We start from the raw sequence: 20126 nt of genomic DNA, 5'->3' as shown, positions 1-20126 counted from the left end.
TTTTTTCCTCACCCTACCTCACACCCATCAAGATTAATCTCAAGTTCATCTGGCTGACATTTTCTCTTCCAAAACTGATTTTCTGATATTTTCTTAGTTGAGTGTATTGTAGCCTTTCTACTCTTGAGGTTTATGAAACCTTTTCCACAGATCTACTACTACTTCTTATGCGAGTTTTAACATCACATGTAGGATAACAAAACTCCTGAAAAGGGACAAACCAGTTTCGCATTAGCCGCCCGCCCAAATTTAATATGACACCGATAAGAACATGGTCAGAAATAATAAAGGTATGCCTACTATGTCTCTATTTAAGGAACCTCAGCTTGTGCAAATCAAAGGCTAAGGTTCCTGCAGTGTTGTTTGTAGCGAGCAGTATCTGCAAACTTGGAAAAGATGAGAAAATAATGATAGACAGACCTAATAAAACAGGCCACTGCCAAAAAAGAGGAATTTTTGGGCCTTCAGTTAGCTTGGAATGTGTACCCTGTGGAAGGTAATATCTCTGGACCAGCACACAGATAATTTATCCCATGAACAATATTTAACAAAGGATGAGAAAAACAAAACACTTAGACAGTTCAAACTGTTTGTGCCTTTGTATTTGAAAAGCAATCAAGCAATGAAATGAACTGTAACTTACAAAGGTCTAGACAAAACCTAAAATTTAAAAACAAAGGTCCTGAGCTCCAGTCATGACACAAACGGTCACTTGGATTTCCACTTCTGCTTTTGGTACCAATCGGGAACTTCTTTATTTGTCTGTAAATGAAAATAAGAGAAAGAAATAATATGAAAAGTGAAAGAGATTTGTTAATATACTCTCATCTATTTGACTTTCTCATGACTCATGGCTACATACTAGAACATATGCTCAGTTAGCCAACTTCACTGAAAAACTTCTATTTCACTAAATGATTTTTTAAAAAACTGTTCATCCTTTTATTTCTATTGCTTTGTCCTAACATGTGTCTAAGCACGTTCACATGGTGTGACTCATAAAAAGGGTGGTGCTACAACAGTCACTTACAAACACAGTGGGTTTGGGTTTGTTTGGTGATTCTTCTTCTGCTGTCCTGTTGATACGTTTGGACTGCTGTTTTTTCCCCAATCCAGAAGTCCTGATACCAGTTTTATCTGTTTCCAACAGGTTTAGAGCGTCTGCCTGTCTGGACCGCATGCTGATCAGGACCTGCTTCATCATGGCTAACTCCTGGAAAACCGCACAGTTCATAAAAGAAAAAAGAGGAAACAAGAGTAAAACAATAAATGAAGGAGTGTATGAGAAATTACTGGGAGTGTAGAGTCCAAAAGGCCACAGATTTCAACTATATAATCGTTTGATTTAACAAAAAAAAAAAAAGTAATTCTTCTCTTTTATCTTTATTAATGTTTTGTGAAACATTTGCTTTCAAGAATTCAGGTCGAAGAAACCAAACACAGTCCAGCGATGGGACGACTTGCACTAAGGGTCTGCAGGGATGGCAGCAGCGGCAACAGCAGCAGGGCAGAGAGGGGGACTCTCGGCCATTTCACGGTTCTATTTATCACCTCTGAGGACATGAGCCCTGGCATCTCGCACACACGCACGAGCACACACGCACACACTAGAGCACACACACACGCTAGTGGCATCCCAAATAGCCAAGCTGAGGAACAGCTGTCTATGACAGGGCACATACTTCATACAGCAAACGGCCTGCTTGGGAACATACTCCTGCGTGTACGCGCACGCGTGCCTACGATCATTAAGACGCTGCACTAAATTCTCCGGTGTAAAGATCAACATTAAATTAATCAGCAGCTATTACTTATAATTGATTAATACCGTTAAATTTCAGACAAAAATACCAAACGTTTTGTTTTTAAGAAAAAAAAATTGTGTGAATTATCTGATTAAATTATAATTAGGTTTGTGTTCATTTATTTATTTATTTAAAGAAGACTTGAGCTCTAGGATATTATAAAGGAAAATTCCTAAATATTTACCAAAGACTGTTGGGGCCATAATTAAAGAGAGATATTAAATCTTTATATGTGTTGTTCCACTGAAGCATGGATTAACAGGTACGGTACCCACCTGGAGCAAGATACACTCAGACAATACAGTGGATGTCGCAGGTAACAGCTGCAAAACCTCATCACCGAAAACTAGATCTGCAATCATTAGTCATTAAATTCATGCAAACTGGGGAGTACTATAACAAAAAATAAATGTAATCTCTTTAGGTTTTAAACTCATACATTGCCAAAAAAAACAATAAAAAACTCTGAGGTTTAAGTCATGAGCTTGTAGGAGAAAGAAAAAAAGAAATTGTGTCTCATCCCTGCAGCGGATGATGTGATCAAATTACAGCTTGCTTTACAATCTGGTTTAGCTACAAGTAAACTCTTGTGATTTGAGCTCAGAATTGCCACATTTCTGTCTGCACTTCAGAAGAAAACAACATGCTGAGCTGGAAGAGGTGACTGCTGTTTGGGGGTTTTACTGTTTACGTCAGTTGTGTGATGAAGTTGATCCAACACTTTGAAACTAAGAAACCAACCAACCAACCAACCAACCAACCAACCAGTCTGTCTGTCTGTCTGTCTTTCTTTCTTTCTTGTTTCTCACTTTTCATTTTGTGACCTTACTTTCAGAGAATACTCTGGCTTTTTTATGTTTACAGTGATGTGCTATTGAAATATCACTGCAGCTTATAATTAAGCCCCCTGGAGTCTATTTGTGTGGGGTTTGAAAAAAAAAAAAGCTCCAACAAAAACTCCATACAACCACTGATAATATAAATAGCAATGTAGCTTTTCGAATAAATGTACCACCCACTCAGTTTACGAATATTTTATATCTTGATATCATCAGAAAGCATTCAGCAAATTGATTGCTAACAATCACATAAACACTAAACAAAACACAACCAGTAACCAACACTGTCCCTTTGTGTACCTCTTGATGGTTGAGAAGTCGCTCCAGATCAGCGGCCATGTTATTTTTCACCTGTTCCAGAGCGGTCCGCTCTTTCCTCAGAGAACTGAGGTCATAATCAAACACAGACAGAGAGATCAGATCTCTAGTTAATACAAAAAGTACACTTAATATTTATTCAGTAAGTATATGTAGTAAAATATTAACATGTCTTGAACAAAAATATTTAAAGACTGCAGAAACGGTAATATTAATGTCCTTCATGAAGCAGATTTAGTGGGTTTTAGTTTTTTTTATTGCTCTTTAGCGTCAGGTCAGGAGATGGGACACACAGGATCAGATGTGAAGGTGTGGTATGCATCGTAATTTGAATGTTCATTCATTTGTGTATGCAAAAATAAACAAAAACGTTCATAATAATAAAAGCAACAGGACTTCAGTGCATCACGTAAAATTCTCCTGAGCTGTGCATCTGCAGCCAAACAGGTTAACCTTGCAGACCCACAGAGAAAACTTAAATGTTTCCGACAGGGAACGTCTGACAGCATTTTTCTTAACCTTTTTCTTTTTTTTTAACCCTTCTTGTTCCTGCACCTGGTGAGCGCTCCGTGGTAGCACACAGCAAGAGAAAACCTGCAGTCTGTCAATTTGCATTTTTGACAGGCTAAAATAGAGAGGGCACAACAGCAATTTAGGTCATTGCCAAGAACCTGTAAATGCACTCATGTGGGGACTTACATGCACGCATGCAGGTTTGCACAGACATAATGGGCTAGGTGTGAAAGGGACAAAAGATGAGACTATTGTATCAAGTGATTTACAAGATACAAAGTTTAACCAAACAAATTAGCAAAGGACGCTTTCCAAGAAGGAGAGAAGGCTGAACAACCTTCAGATGAAAAGGTCGTGAATGAATGTTTTTTTTTTTTTTTTTAAATGTAGTATGCAGTATTTGTACCTGACATTGCCCTCAAGTGAGGTGACACGCTCCTTCAGTATGCTGATCTGTGCATCCCTTTGTCTCACCGTCTCAATCAAGTAACTATAAGGTTGCTGCGTCTGCTGTAACAGCTGGTTGGCGGCCAACAACTGTGGAAAAAACAAAGTATGTGTTAACCTGAGCAGTTAGAGAGCAATTACTTCACGTATGTAATGTTTCGTTTGACTTGTGTAAATTTTTCATGGGTCTGTCAAACTGTTATCTCCGGCATTTTTCAAAGATTCAACTAAAGAAATTAGAAAAAAATGTGTTTTTCACAACACACGGCTAGTAACAAAGTGCTCAAAGATGCAATTTAAAACAGGTTCTTTGCAAAGTTGTCTGCTATGTGTAGACACAACACTACCTCATTCCTTAAGTTAGGTGCCTTTATTATGCTTGAATGATTCATAGGTCAGTGTTAAGTGGCTTAAACAAAAACATTCCCCTGGAAATGGTCAGGTACGATAACTTGATGGAAAAAGAGTGAAAAAGCAGCCAATTTCCACAAAAATGAGAAAAAAAACCTTTAAAAGACCTTTAGAAAACTAGTAGTGAAAATCAATTTATAAAAAAAACCAAAATATATTACAAGAACGTCTGACAGCTTAGAAGCAAAATATAAAGAAATCAGCGGTGGCTCAGTACAGTGCACAGTAATTGATAAACTAATGTCACACCAGTTAAGTAATTCTCTTTAGAAACTGGTTTTAGTTCACATTATAAAATTATATCAACTAAAATATTAGCAAATATTTCTGAATGATGCAAGATCTACAGTCATGGCATCTCTGATCTCATCAGGAGAAACTTGCATAAAAGTGAGTTTTTATGAAGGCATATCTAAACTTCAAGCTTTTTATGAAAAAAACAAAACAAAACATATCCATCAGTTGGTATTGTTCTTAAAATCTGCTGAACACTAGATAAAGTATGGGTGTTAAACATTAAACGGCTTTTACAACTGGCCGATAGTGAGTAGAACTGGGTGGAGGCTAAGGACAATCGTTAGTTAGTCAGGGCATTCGTGTGGGTGGTTTAGCAGTTAACACCCTGAGCCTTTCTAGTGAAAAGGAAGTATAATTTTTTCTTCTTCTTTTCTTGTATAGTCAGTGAATCATGAGTTATTCCAGATGAATGCCAGTTGATCACAGCTGACAGTTGAATGGTTGGCTTATTTAAATCCTGCCCATTCTGGCTTGCACAACCTCTCCTCTCATTGAGTTTATAATAATGAGTGAGGAGAAAGAAGAAGAAAAGAAAGGAAACACAAGCACATTTGGCTGACAGAGCTATCAGGCTTATAATTCCAAGTCTTCCTGGATAAAATTTCCCATTAGTGCACGAGTGGCAGACACGTGACTTTACATACACATTTGTATACAGAGAGAATTCACACACCCAAACTTTAAGCTTCAGTGTTGCACACTCATACACAAACGCAACATACTGCCAAACGCAACAAAAGCTCAATGGCTGTCATGGTTTTTGGCAATACTTCCCACTGTATCAACAACGTTTGACAGGTATTATGACTAACTTCACATTCTTCTCATACAAAGTCTGCAATGCATGCTGTTTGTTTTTAAACAACCTGCCATTTTCGTCATTTGACTTCAAACGTGGAATCTGACAGTTTCATTGTTAAATGTTGACAGAAGATTCAGAAAAAAAGCAGGGGACCATCACAATGTGTCCCTAAGTGGGTTGGATGATACTCACTACTGTGCAAAAGTTTGGCCCTGAGGATGATATGAAAGAAATAATACCACAAATAAAGTCTTACACAACTACGCAGTAGTTAAGAAGAAAATAAAAATCCTCCTAAGCTCACTTGCGCATAATTTTTAAAGACACCTGGCACGTCTTCCAGGAGAACTCGCCATGCCACTTCTGAGGACTTAACCTGTGGCAGGTGCTTCTTTCTCTTTACGCAAATTCAGCGCCGTTGAGATCAGGATTCACCGTTATGGATATATTTGTGGTCACTGTCATGCTTACCCTTGTGAAGTACCTAAAACTTTGGCTTAGTACAGCACACACGCACACTCTGCCAAAATCATTTTTTCCATTCTTCAAGATGTGACCTAATGTCACGGCTCCAATGGCAGCCTTTCAAAGAGAAGTGATTATACCACAGTCGTGACAATGTGAGGAGGTAAATAGAGATGAGAGAGGAGCCATCAAGGTTGGGCTTTGTAATGACTTTCTTTTGTTACAAGAGGGAATACGTAAATCATTGTGACTTTGACAGAAAAAGTGGAATAAATTTAAGCAGAGTCGCTGTAGGAGTTTTGTCACGGCGGGAAAACAAGTGTTTGCAGGTACTGACTTGAAATGCTTTCAAGTTTGTTTTCCTTAGAAATTAACAAGTACCACTCTCATATTAATGATGTTCTCCAGGGAACTTGATATTGTTTCAGGTGTTTACCTGTTCAGATATCTGCCCCGTCTGCGACTTGTGACTTTCCAACTCTCTCCTCAGTGATGTATTCTGCCTCTCGAGCTGCAGCACCCTGCGGGCCAAGTGAACGCTGCACAACAGCCACATAAAAGTTATGGGAATTTCAATCAACAAGACAAAAATCAACAAGATTACACTAGTGTGTATTTACACAATGCATCTTCTAGAGTCTGCTGCTAGGCAATGAGATTAATTTAGCCTTTTGGCTGCACATGCTGGAGATAAAAATCAAATAAAAGACTAAGTGGAAACATGTCCAGATGTTCTAGTTTGGTATTTCTAAGGAATTACTGTTAAACAACTGTTTAGTTCACAAGGCAAAAGACACCGTGTGGGTGACCGCCAAAGAAGAAAGCCACAAAGATGCACGATATGTGTCACATTTAAAGCATAAACAGCAAATTGTTTACCAGTATTGCAACATAAAGGGCAAAATTCAAAATCAAATACAAAGGAAAAGAATATATGACAATATAAATGATGCATTTCTTTAAACACTCAAAATATGTTTTGCAAATCTTATGCAGGATGCAAAACCTTAAAAGACAAACATTTGTGTTGCATCCTTTGCTTGAAATGCAGTGAAGTGCTTCATGTACTATACCTCTGTTTTAGTCTTCTTTTGGCCGTTGTAGGAACATTTGCCCCATAGCCATATGAGAACAAAACCCTCTCTGCCTCTTCTTCATTCTCAACTGATAAGAGATAATGGTACAACTGGAATTAGAGTATGTCTGCGGGGCTATTAAGATAAACAGGTACAAACATGTGGTTTGTTTTCTTTTCCTGCAAAGCTCAGGCATTTAAAAAGATCAAAAGATAAAACTGTATTAAGATTTTGTTGCCATCTTTCTATGTCAATCTCCCATCTTACCCAAATAAGATTATTATGTAATTTGTATTACACACATTTTTCCAATGTTAGGTTCCAGTTGAGTGCACTTGTTTGCTTTTGTCTGTCTGATTTCACAGATATGTGTTTAAAGTGGCTGTTTCCACAGAGATAATGCAATACTCTTACTTTCGGCGGCTTGCATGGTGACCTGGTCCAGCTCTTGCTCGAGCTTTTCATACGTTTCCAGGCGAGACGCCTGCTCAGCGTTCTGAGTCTGCAGCTCTGCTACCCGCCTCTCTGAGGAAGTTTGTAGCCTGTAAAACTCCTGAGTGAGGAGCTTAGCAGCAGGAGGAGAGACAGAGAGACAGACAATAATGTTCAAAACTATTGTTCTTAGTTGCACTTTAACACCTTTGTTTCCAAATTATGTCCGCAGAGTTATAGTTTATCAAGATCAGCTTTTTCCAAAATGATAAAAGTTATCTCACTTCAGTTATGTTTTGCTGTAAAATGAGGTTGTCAAACATGCCAACGCTATCAGTAAATCCTGTCATAAACCTGCCGCGTATGACCTGTGCAACTGCCACAAGAGTTGACTTGAGTCCCCATGAGTTGTGCTTACTGACAGAGAGTCATTTGCACTGATGGCAACATTGCCATGTCAAGCTATCCCAGTGTGGGATGGTTTGTTGATGGAGGCGATTTAATATAAATTCTAATCTCTGCATTAAAACTCATGATATGAGCCCTCTTGCTTCTAGAATTCCCAGAGTATTTAAAATATTTTAATATAATATTGATATTTGGTCTCTCTGTATAGCTACAAAAATCACCATGCAAAATATCCCAATACTTTTTATTGATTGATTTATTTTTCCCCACCACCCCAAACTAACATAGTAGCAAAAAACCTTTCGCTATACAAAGATAAAATGGTTAATAAATGTTAAGGTAACCCTGGACACACACAAGGCTTTGAAATCTTTTGATACTGCCAAGTTTATAGAGACTGAAAGAAAATGTAAAATGCTGTGCCTCAGCCTGCTAGTAAAGACACCTATCGTATAAATTTGAGGCGATTTTCCAAAAGGTTGACCTCTGATCTTGACCCTGAGTTCAAGTTCATTGAGATGAGAAGTCACCTCGTTTCTAAGTTAACTTGAGTGTCTAAACCGCCCGCCCAGCCAGCAAGGTTACGACAATACCCCATCAAACTTTTACAGCTGAGGGGCAAGAATTTCCTGGATTGGATGAGTGCTTTTTTGCTTTTGCTTATTTTGCTTCTTGCCTATGCTGTTTTGCCAAACTCAGTTTGATGCTCATACTACCACACAGTTTGCTGCACAATCGAGCTTATATTTTACTTGTAGGTTTCATATATGGTTGCAGGCAGAAATTCATCGTAACAACAGGCTTGTAGGGAACAAGTACATTTACATATTTGACACACTTACATGTTTCAGACTATGAAACAAATTTTTGTATTTGAAAAAGACAGCCAGGTTTTAAATGACAATGTCATTTGTTACAGAAAAACAGCTATCTAAACCTAACCTAATAACTGGCTGTGCCTTCCTTGGAAGCAAGAATTGCAGTAACTTGGAAATAGTCTTACACATTGCTGTGCAGGAATTTTGGCCCGCACTTTCAGAAATTTTAATTCAGCCAAACAGGTGGGTTTTCATGCATGAATGGCCTGCTTAAGGTCATTCCAAGGCATCTTAATTGGATTTAAATGTGGGCTTTTGACTAGGTCACTCCAAAAACCTTCATTTTTCTTTGTTTTGTAGCCATTCAGAGGTGGTAGAGAGCTTCACGGTTCCACCAGTTGGCCATCACACTACACCACCACCGCACCACGTTTGACGGTTTGTATGATGTTCCTTTTATGAAATGCTGTGTTGCTTGTGTTATGAGACACAAATCTTCCAGAAAGTTTTCCCTCATAAGTCCATAGAATTTTCCTAAAAGTCTTCATCAACAGATCATCAAGATGTTTTTAGGCAAATATGAAATGAGCCTTTGTGTTCTTTTTGGTCGACAGTAGTTTTCTCCTCGGAAGTCTCCCATGGCCATTTTTCCTAGTCTCTTTCTTACTGTTGAATCACGAACGCTGACCCTAACTGAAACACATGAGGTCTGCAGTTCTTTTGTGTCCTCCTGGATGAGTCATTGATGCACTCTTAGAGTATTTGGTAGGACGGCCACTCCTGGGAAGGTTCTCTGTTTGTAATTAATAGATCTCACGATGGTTCACTGAAGTTCCAAAGCCTTACCTTGGAAATTGCTTTTTAATCTTTTCCAGACTGAGTGACAATGACATTGTTTCTCATCTCTTCTTGAGCTTTTTTAGATGGTGGCATGTGATTTCTTGATTCAAGAGGTCTGGCAGGAATCAGGCCTGGGTGTGGTTAGTGAAATTAAACTTAGCTTTCCAAAATAAATGTGGTTAATTTTCTCACAGTTAATTAACAACTTAAAAAGGCAGGACAATAATTTTTTCAGACAGGGCCAGGTGGGTTTAACTCTTTTTCCCCCGACTAAATGAAATCACAATTTAAAAACTACATTTTGTATTTACTTGGGTTATCTTTGTTTAAAAGAAAATTTATTTGAGGATCTGAAACATGTAAGTGTAACAAAGATGCAATGTCCAATGCAAAAAGAGGAAGCTAGGAACTATTTGACGCTTGTCTTTTTAATCACAGTACACTATACTGGGAAGTTGTGGAGAAGTACCTAAACATTATTTATGTACTGAAGCCACAGGTCAATATTGTTATCATTCAGATTAAACATAGAGTTCCTTCACTTACATACCCCTCTGAGTGTGTCTCTCCACCATGCCTCAGTTCATGTGCAGATGCATAATGAAACACATGCTCAAATACAGCTTATAAGATAATGACAAGATAAATAAGATAATGGCTAGATAGTAATTAACTAAAAAGAGAAGATGGCGTAATTACAGCACTGATAAATACGTTAAAGGGATAATGAAAATTTTTTAACTGATTTTTCCCATTTGATTTAATCAACGGTGAACTACAAAGCATTACACGGACTTTTAATCAGAATGAATGTTCCACCATCGTAATCAAATGATGGATAATGGAGTAATATCTTGAGACGTAGGGTATATTTTTGTTCCCATTACATACATGATTACATAAACTTTGTTTTTGGATTAACTTGTTAGAAATTGTTTCCTTTTACCATTTTTCCTTTTCAACATTTACTCGAAAAATAGATCAGGAGAAAAGAAAGATCAGACGGAGACAAAAAGCAAGCCTTGCAATCACAGCGTTAATTTAAAAATAAATAAATAAATAAATAAATAAATAAATAAAGCATTTTTCTCCTTTTAAGAACACGTGATGTGATGAGAGGTGCATCCAGACATCAAGGACTAATTGCACTTAGTGTACTTCTTTCATAAGTACGCTTGATTCATTGGACACAAATAAAAATGAAGCCACTGGAGCGATTTATGAAGACGGATAGCCGTGTTAATTTTTAAGTACTATGGACGGACTTGATTTTAGGCTTCAGTTGTGCATATTCGGTTGTAATAACAACATCGTATGTTTGTGGGCAACGTTTCTCCCGTCTGTGCCAAACAGATCATTTTTGACTGACTGATAATTAGGAGTAGACTAGAAGCACCAACTTTGTTATCAAAGAAGTGTTCAAGGTGACAATCAGACTGAGGTAATCTTGAATTAAATAAGAAGACTGAGAGAATTTTTAAGTTGTGTGCTACTCTCTGTAATGAATGCTCCACAGACCTCAGCAGGATGCACTGAACCTGCTTTTAAAAATTCTAGGAGAAATCCAATTACTAATACGAATAAACAACCTGTAACATTAACTCAAGCAGAAAGTAAAACAAACACACTAGTAATCGGGTATCCCATCATTTTATGTCTGAGTACCTCTAGTTTCTTCTGCTGTTTCTCACACTCCAGCTGACACTGAGCTAGGGCTTTAGCCGTCTCATCCTTGACCATATTAGCACGCTCAGCTTCAAAAGAGTGCAGCTTGGCCTGGTTGGATAGTTCTGCCACCCGGCTGTCTGTACCCAGCTGCAGCTGACGGAACCTAGAGTAAGAAAAGATGGAGATAAAGTCACACACCTCACTAGATATTAAAGATAATTTTTGTATTTTTTTTTTTTAAATGCTACAACATGTTTTGGTACAAAGAGACTATGTGGACTAGATAATAAAGGAGCACAGTGTGCTTCTCACACAAAAGGTAAACTCAGCTGTAGGCTGGTGGTTGAGCTCAGGCATGCCCGGTGGTTTTAAACAAACGCTGCAACTTCTTCCGTAACAGGGACTCAATTACATTTTGCGGTAAATGTCTTAAAAGCATGCTCCTTTGGAAACTGGCAAAGAAGCTGTCAGTTGGTATACTTTAATTCCCCATTGTACACTATTGTGAAATGAAGTTCAATTTGCGCCTCCACCGCTACACAAAGTCATTTAGCAGGAAGTTTGCTTGTTACCATTTCTTCAGTTGTGCTTGCAGCAGTTTTTGATTTTGTTCCATCTACAGTGATTAAGTTGGCACCAGTAAAAGGTTTTTCCATATAACCTAACCAATTAGACAAGAACAAAGGGACCGAAAGTGCCCTGCAGTTAATGTCGGATATAGAATATAAAGACAGAGGTGCTTTTATTTTCATTTTGATCCAATTTTCTATGCATGTAAATGCAAAGACATAACAAACTGGTTGGTTATTTTAATCTTTCCAGTCATTTATCAGGCTGAAACAGCAAATGGATCCTGATGAATCGAGCAGCATGTGTAAGACTGTTAGATGAGTAAGAAAAATAACTTGAAGATATCACTTCCCGCTCGAGAGAAATTATAAACTCAATTTTTTCGTGACTAATTAAAAAAGGGCAACGATTTTTCTGCAGCCTTTAAAGTACAACACGAGCAGACAACAGTTTCAAGCTCACTTCTCCTCCCTAGGCAGTGTTCGAGCATGCACACACAGACCCCATCAAGTCGTGGAGGTTGGTTGGATAATATTAATAACTCTCGATTACAGCTGACCTGATAAGATTTCATCATCCATAGTGCGCAGGCCTGAGCTATGTGCTCACAGTGATAGACGTGTACACATGGTGGACATTTTACGCCTTCTTTTATTCATCGTGGCCGCAATATGGAAGCAAAGAAGTAAAAATTTCTTTGGAAAACAATGCTACCCTTCCGGAAGGCTCATTAGCTGCATTTATTCTTGTGCTTTTAAATGGCAAATTTATGACAGTGGCAAATAAGAGTACGTGACACTCAAGCTACCCAAGGCAGCATTGCTGCAGCAAAGTCTGTCAGGAAGGTGAAAACGGAAAACTGTGCTCAACACTTTGCCTTTGTTTTGGACAATCGGATCGCTAAGGTTCAAGCTGGCCCTTTAGGCTTAAATTAACTGACGCCATTTCAGGCTTCTCACCCTCATTCTTTGCCCCAGAAATAGGGGCATGCGTGGGGTTAGGGGTTAAGGGCTTGAGGCTAGCATCTGTCATTGCTGGCTTGCGATGTGATGTAGAGAGGGAATGTGATCGCTGTAGAGAGAGTCCAAGGGAGAGTGAAATGACTTTGTGCATGTGTGTGTATGTGTGTGTGTGTGTATGGAAAGACTAACAGCTGGTGGTTTGGATGTAGAGAAATGCATGGCATGTAGTAGTAACCCAGGACTGGGACACTACTACTGCTGCTGCTGCTGCTGCTGCTGTGTAAGTGGCTCTGTTTGTGTGTTGCAGAGACACTTAAAGTGAAAAAAATAAAGATTTATGACATGAGAAATGAGAATTCTTGATGGTGCAGAAAGAAATTTCTCCACGTAAATAATTGTTAGTTTTAAAATGTGGTTTCAAAAGGGAGTCTTGAGAAATCAGGTGCAAAGACACATACCATGTGACTAATGACACGACTGAAATGCTACCTCCAATAAAAAAGAAATCTTACACCTTAAGTATTTATGTGCTGGCGTGTTCATCAGGGCTCACAATATTTCTGTAGCAATTTTCATGCAATTTTTAAAACTTCTTACAAGGCTGTGGCCCAGAGGCACCTTTCCAGGCTATACTGAGATGGCCTCTGTGGCCTGGAGCAGAGATAGAGACTAGCTGGTCAGACACTAATCACTCAGAAGGAGGGTGGAAAAGGAAAAAATATACTAGAAAAACAACTTCATTTTTTTTTTTTTAAAACCTACAAAATCTGAAAAAACCCCACATAGTTTAAGCATTAAAAGGCAACAAAACTTGATTACTAAACTCACTTTCTCTTAATAGCAATTTCAAAATCTCATCTTATTTCCTCAGCAAATATCGTCAGTGCCACCAAATAATCGGTGCCTCATTTTGCTTTTTACCTGTGCTGTTTCTGCTTTTACAGGCCAAGACACTGGCTGCTTAGGACCTCTTTTTATAAAGTAAACTGACTTCCGAGCAACCTTTTGATCTCTCTGCTACAGCAAAGCCTTCATGTGATCTTTAGTAAGAGATGGTAAACCACAGCCACCAAAGTCCTGCCGCGCCCACAACATTTGCTAATGACAGGCGGCCAGTGGCTCGCATGTCAGCGTCAAAGCAAGTACAAGCTCACAGCTTTAAAAGAAACAGAAGAAACACGGTGAGAACTTAATCTTTATAAAAAGCACAGCAATCAAGCTGACTTTATTAATCAAACTAGTTTGGCTTCTTTGGCTTCTTTGGCTGGCAAACACAAAATACAATGAATTATGCAAATGGGTTCCAAATATTTCATGGTTAACAACGACAACAAAGAGTCGTTCCAGATGCCCTCAGTTACCCTCAGGTAGAGTTTCTTAAGTAGCCAACATTGGAAGGTGTTAACTAACCACGACGCTACCTGTCACATTAACAAATCTTTCTCATGCAGCTGGAAACAAAAATAGATTTTAGTAGTCTAAAGCAGCGGTCCCCAACCATTTTTTGCGCCACGGACCGGTTTATGCCTGACAATATTTTCATGGACCGGCCTTTAAGGTGTCGCGGATAAATACAACAAAATAAAACTAGTACCGGTACTGAAAAAAAGAAAATTTATTCATAACACACGTGAAAAGACCAAGGAACCGAGTAAACGATAAAAACGATAACAAAATAACGCTGAAAAGAGATAAAAACCCTGAAAACTATACATTTCACACCTGAGCCTCAACTCTCGCGGCCCGGTACCAAACGACTCACGGACCGGTACCGGTCCGAGGCCCGGGGGTTGGGGACCGCTGGTCTAAAGTATGTAATCATGTGACCAAGCACTTTTTTCCACTTTCATGTGTGGTATTTTCAATTGTAACTAAGAATTTGTACTCATTATATCGCTGCTTGCACGGATAAAAATGTTGATATTTATTCTAAAACTACCAGTTTTCATGTTATTTAAAACCTCCCATTTTGAACCGCATTAAAAATCTAGTTTATACAAGAAAAAATAAAAGAAGTTACCCCTAACATGCATTTAACAAGGTGCACAGACAGTCCCATTTTCCCACTTACTTTTTTAGCACTCTCTCTCTTTGTTTTTTAATCAAATTAAGACTGAGAGAATTTTATTAATAATCAATAAAATAACTTCCACTTATCTTCTTGACTACAAAAATGACCTAAAGGGAGACTTCTGACTTCTGTGCATGACATGGAGTGACAGGGGAAAAAAAACAAAACATGTCAGTGTTGCGCTTTAAGCATGTGACAGATGATAAAACTCACTGCTCCAGCAGTTGGTCATATCTGGACTGGGCATCTCTCTCAGCAGCCACTGCTCGGTCTCTCTCCAGCACCGCGCCGTCTCTGGCCTCGCGCAAGTTCCTGATCAAACACACACACACGCACACAGTTGAAAGACACTCTCATTCCTGTGGAAAGCAATGATTTTAATCATTCGAAGATATGCTGCTATTTTCTTAGTTTTTGAGGTACTGTTACATTGTAACATACTTGGTTTAAACAGCACCCCTGATATTCAGTTTTTCAGCAGTTATACTAAAAGACGCTGATACCTGTTTTCCCTCTCATACATCTCCCTGGAGGTTCTCTGCAGGTTGTCTATCTCCTGACTTGTTTTCAGCCTGATGTTCTCCAACTCCTCTCTTAATTTGCTCTCATATTCTGACTTGTAGTGGTCTCTGTAGAGAAAAGAAGATAAAAAAAATGTTTTTTTTAAATGAACAGAGCATTATACGCAGAAGCTTTCTTCATGTGGGTGAGGTCATAAGAACTGAGATCAGAATACAGCTGGCAGATACTGCGTATCATCATCTAATTTTTATTGACTATTATAATACTTGCACAGCTTACTTCTTCCATATCAAAGCACTAGAATAGTGGCTTCTTATGAGAAGCATAAAAGAACAAAAACAGCAAAGCCGAACCTGGATGCTACATATTTTTCATAGGCGTCTTCCCTGGCTTTTTTAGTGTCTTCTAATTGTACCTGGTCAAAAAAACAGAAACAAAGGTGAAAGCAAACCACACGGGGACTTCTTGTGTTACTATAAGCATTTTGCCAAAGAACTGTCTGAACCTGCAATCTCTCCAGGCGGTCTTCTTCATGTGCACAGCGAACACTGAGTTCCACATTCTGCCTGTGCAGGTACTCCTTGTCCTTCTGCAGGAGTGTCACTGATTGTTGCAATGTTGCCACCTGGAGGACACGAAGGAAGAATACATTTAAAAAACAAAAAACTATTAACACAGAACCATGAAAGAAAGATTTAGAGGGTATTACGAGGAAAGCATCTGTGTGATGCACCTCTTTGCTGAGTGTGTCCCTTTCTCTGGTCACTGCAGCGTGAGACAAGTCTACGGCCTCATATCTCCTCTTTAACTCCTTCAGCTCTGCTTCAAAGTTGTCGCGCTCTCTATAAAACACAACATCAGGAGTGGACACAAATTTAAACTTACAAGTTCAAAATTTTAATATAAAGGTAAGTTTAAATTCATCATCTCCTACTTGTTGTTTTCTGAGGGGAAAAGGGGTTTGGAGCTTGTTGTTTCCAGTTTATTAGATAATATCATAGTGAAATGCTGCTCTTTGAAACATTACATAATATTAAAGTAATTAAAATGATAGCAAACAAAAACTGACGGCTGGTTTTCCTTTTTTAAATAAAACACAAAGGCTCCTGGCGTCCTACTTTTCCACCACATCTATTACAGACATGCTGTTACGCCAGACGATCCATTAAGTGTTTCAACGCCAGTATCAAATGTTACAATGCACTGTTTTCAAAGGATCTGACTCACAGTAGTCAAATTTATAATGTGTTCTTTCATTACTGTTATAGAAGAAAAAGCAGCGGGCTGCTCTTAAATCTACAATACAGTTCTGCATTTTTTCCCCATGTACTGTTTAAAAATTGTGTTTCTGGGACAAGGACAGAGCCTAAAATATGTACTGTGGCCTTCGTGGGAAATATAGAAAGCTCATAAGCTGACCTCTGATTAGCAAATGTCACATAAGCAAACACACCGTTTGATGTTTGGGTAGTTTTCTCTGCGGTAGTCGCCATCTTGGATCTGCTGTTTGGTGTCAGCCAGTTCTAAGGTCAATCTCTGACTCCTCATCTCCAGCTCTGTACGCAACCGCCGCTCTTCCTCGTAGCTCTTTGAGGACACATGCACAGAAAAGACAATACTGATAATACAAGAAGCACCTTATCTACTACGACTATTATTATTATTAGCATTATCATCATCATTATTAGCATTAGCATTATTATTATTAGATGTGATAAGACACATTCCCGCATTCAGCACGAGGTGATGCGCAATTTTACAGCCAGACGTCTCCAAATCACAAACCGAAACCTTGCCAAGAAAATAAGGCATCCGAAAGAAATACTAGGAATTCTGCTACTAGTATTCCTTGGACACTGGAAGGAATAATAACGAAAAACTGAAAGATTAGGATTTCAGGAAGAATCCAGTCCAGGCACTCAATGTAGGAGCAACTGATAAAAAGGCCTTTGTTTTTAGTGAGCTAGAGGAATTAGAATATGTACACTAGCATGTATTGGCTTGTGTGTTCTTCAGGGTGCGGGACGTCTACGTTTAAAAAAAAAAGAAAAAAAAAAAAAAGTAAAATCACCTGTCACACAGCAATGTTTAGATGCCCTGTGGCATTTTCATCTTAAAGCATCTCTTGCCAAGAAGAGAATTAGGACAGGATATTTTCCACAGTTTTCCCATTCTCAGATGTTCCGAACACAAGGAAATAGTCTGCTTTTAAGACATCCACACTACTGTGTGGGTAATACAAGCATGCTGTTTGGATAGTGCACATGTGGAAGCACACATGATATCCACTCAGTAATGCAGTACAGGAATATTACCTGTGCTATTTACTATCTGTAACAAAGCAACAGCATGCCTACTTTTTACTATGGAACCGTCAAGTTAAATACCAGCATGTCTGGTCCGACTGTGTCAGACATTTGCGTTCTCACATTCACCTCCTTAGGGTGAAAACTGCTTAGCCAACATCCCTCCAGCAGCCCGAGTCTGAATTCATGACATTTTTTTGGCATATTATAACCCTGCTGTCAGCATGAAACAGCATTTTCTCATCATTGTGTCATGCATGCCTACGGGGTGTCTGGTAGTTGTATTGACTGTACTGTTTTTGTTTAACTCACACCAATATCATTCTCAACACTGCAGTTTTTAACATGACCACTGAAAAGTCGCTACGATTGACGCTTTTAGCACACCTTGACCATCTGGGATCTTTGTTTTTACATTTCCTAAACAAGTGACTCAAAGTCTGAGTGTTTCAAGTATGTTGCTTTAAACATAACAAAAGAAAATAAAGACAAAAAAGAACAAGTGTTTGATATGCTACGTAAACAATTATGTGAACACTTTGCACAAGTGCTGCTAGGTTGGGTTTGTGTGTTTTACCTCAATCAGTGTCTTCATCTTGGTTCTGTGCATACCCAGCTCTTCTGTTACACTGCTGTCCTTCAGACTAAGCTCAACCAGCTGGGCCCGCAGAGGAGTCACTACCTCATAGAAACGCATCTAGGGACACAGCACAAAGAAAACGTCACCTTGTTTCTTGATTTCTTTATATGTTGTCCTTTCTAATGACCAATAGAAGACCACCTCATACTCACAGCTACATATTCCTGTATAGATATTTTGTCCTCAGGAAGACCACGAAGCTCCTGGTATCTGTCCTGGGAGAGGTCCAGATCCCTGAGAGATCTCCTCAGTTCTCCAGCCTTCTCACACAGCTGTCGGTTAGTCTCCTCCAGCTGCTGCTGCCTGAGCAGGATGGCCTCCATCTCCTGCTTACGCAGAGCCTGCTGCTTCCTGGTGATGACAGCCTTTTTTAACAAAGTTGACATTTGACCTCAGCAGCTAAATGATGGGACGGAGGGTATATGTAGTTGTATTAGTTAGAAATTACATTACAATGCACTATAGAAGCTCTGCTTATGCACGTTAAAGCACACATAATTGTGTACTTTAACATGCATAACACGCAGGTCCTCTTTCACTGCATCCATCAATCTTCTCTGTGGTATTCCTGTTTTCCTCCTGCCTGGCATCGCCATAAGACCTTGACCTCCAATCCCAGATCCAACAGGATTAGAAATGGTTCAGATTAAGCAGTTTGTATACAAAGTTAGAAAGGCAAGGTTGACATGGTTTAGACACGTGCAGTGCACGGATAACTGATATATCTGATATAATTGTCCGATATATAAATTATCAATCACTGGACATACTGTATCAATTATTCACGCACTGTACGTGTCAAAACCATGTCAACCTTGCCTTGTTGGAAATACTGCTCAATAGCCTGAGCTGTATATGCATTTCTTGCTCCCAAACATGACACTGATGCTACAAAGGGCACAGGGCAGACACAACATCCTTGTGTGATGTAATACAATGAGATATGGGGGCAGGGGCCACGTCTATAAGAGTGCTGCTTTATATGCACACATAAAGACTTCAATTTAAGTCTTTATGTCTCGGAAAATATAACTAGTCATGAAACCCCTGCTCTGGTTGTGTCCTTTCTCACCTGTTCTCCTCCTGAGTAAGTTTCAGCTGGTTATCCAGTCTTAGGACCAACACTTGTTTCTGATGCAGGGCGTCATTCAGCCTCTCCTCCAACTCCTCAATCTGAAACACCAGATATTTTATTATAGACGCTTTAATTCAATCACAAAACTATTACTGCAACAATGATGCTGCAGTACCAGGTCGTTTTTCTCCTAACCAGGGGAAAAGTTATCTGCAGAAACACTGTCTCCATTTCCCACCCCAAGTCTACCTTTGACATATGATCGGCCTTCATGTTGTCTATGATGAGATTCTTCTGAGATAGCTCGATTTTAAGCAGCTGGATGTTGTGCAGCAGCTCCTTCCTCTCGATCAGCTGGCGGGTCACCTTCTGGGAGCCGTTCCGCTGCTCGTCGGACGAGGAGACATCCTCGGTGGTGGGCACGGTAGTCTCCAAGCTGATGTCCTCAGACTCTAGGTCCAAAGAGCTGGAGACGTTGGCTGCAGTCGGCTTGAGATGCTGCTTCTTCGGAGGCATTTTGTATCGTTTTGAATCCTGATTCTGACTCCTCGGTACCTCTCTGGCTAAACAACTAAACACTGGCAACCAGCGTTAAACAAAGAGGACATGAACTTCATGCTGAATTGCAGTGACACCCCGGACTCAAAAAGAGAAGCCACAGAATTGTTTTTGTTTTCAAGGGTCCCGCTCTGAGCTGCCTGCTAGCCGCCACCGGCTCGACTTCTATGTGGGTTCAGCTACAGCGCCCTCTGTAGTAATAACCGTGAAGTGCAATCGCCATAGAGTTCTCTGTACGTGATAACGATATACCGTCGTGCAGTACCCCCTCCTAACACGGGGG

General features: G+C 39.4%; 1 protein-coding gene across 1 annotated transcript; it reads right to left on the bottom strand.

The window, feature by feature from the left end:
* Positions 1 to 584: 584 nt before the first annotated feature.
* Positions 585 to 20048, bottom strand: pibf1 (progesterone immunomodulatory binding factor 1). Its single transcript, XM_004551496.3, has 18 exons — positions 19535 to 20048; positions 19283 to 19383; positions 18363 to 18561; positions 18148 to 18267; positions 16718 to 16851; positions 15998 to 16106; positions 15770 to 15889; positions 15618 to 15679; positions 15246 to 15371; positions 14956 to 15054; positions 11137 to 11302; positions 7388 to 7538; positions 6971 to 7061; positions 6334 to 6436; positions 3882 to 4012; positions 2945 to 3029; positions 1031 to 1213; positions 585 to 762 (listed from the first exon to the last, which is right to left on the bottom strand). The coding sequence occupies exons 1-18, from the start codon at positions 19799 to 19801 to the stop codon at positions 709 to 711; spliced, it is 2301 nt and encodes a 766-aa protein (XP_004551553.2). The 5' UTR covers positions 19802 to 20048; the 3' UTR covers positions 585 to 708.
* Positions 20049 to 20126: the final 78 nt, after the last annotated feature.

The sequence above is a fragment of the Maylandia zebra genome, linkage group LG13 (genome assembly GCF_041146795.1).
Source record: "Maylandia zebra isolate NMK-2024a linkage group LG13, Mzebra_GT3a, whole genome shotgun sequence".
NCBI lineage: Eukaryota > Metazoa > Chordata > Actinopteri > Cichliformes > Cichlidae > Maylandia > Maylandia zebra.
This window is presented reverse-complemented; position numbering and strand designations above follow the sequence as displayed.

What these genes read in the sequence shown, in the direction of transcription:
- pibf1 (XM_004551496.3), bottom strand. Translation starts at nt 19,801, where the DNA reads ATGCCTCCGAAGAAGCAGCATCTCAAGCCGACTGCAGCCAACGTCTCC. An exon ending in CTTACTCAGGAGGAGAACAG is followed by an intron (nt 18,562 to 19,282) that starts GTGAGAAAGGAC and finishes TGTCATCACCAG; the next exon opens with GAAGCAGCAGGCTCTGCGTA. An exon ending in GACTTCTCAACCATCAAGAG is followed by an intron (nt 1,214 to 2,944) that starts GTACACAAAGGG and finishes GCGGTTTTCCAG; the next exon opens with GAGTTAGCCATGATGAAGCA.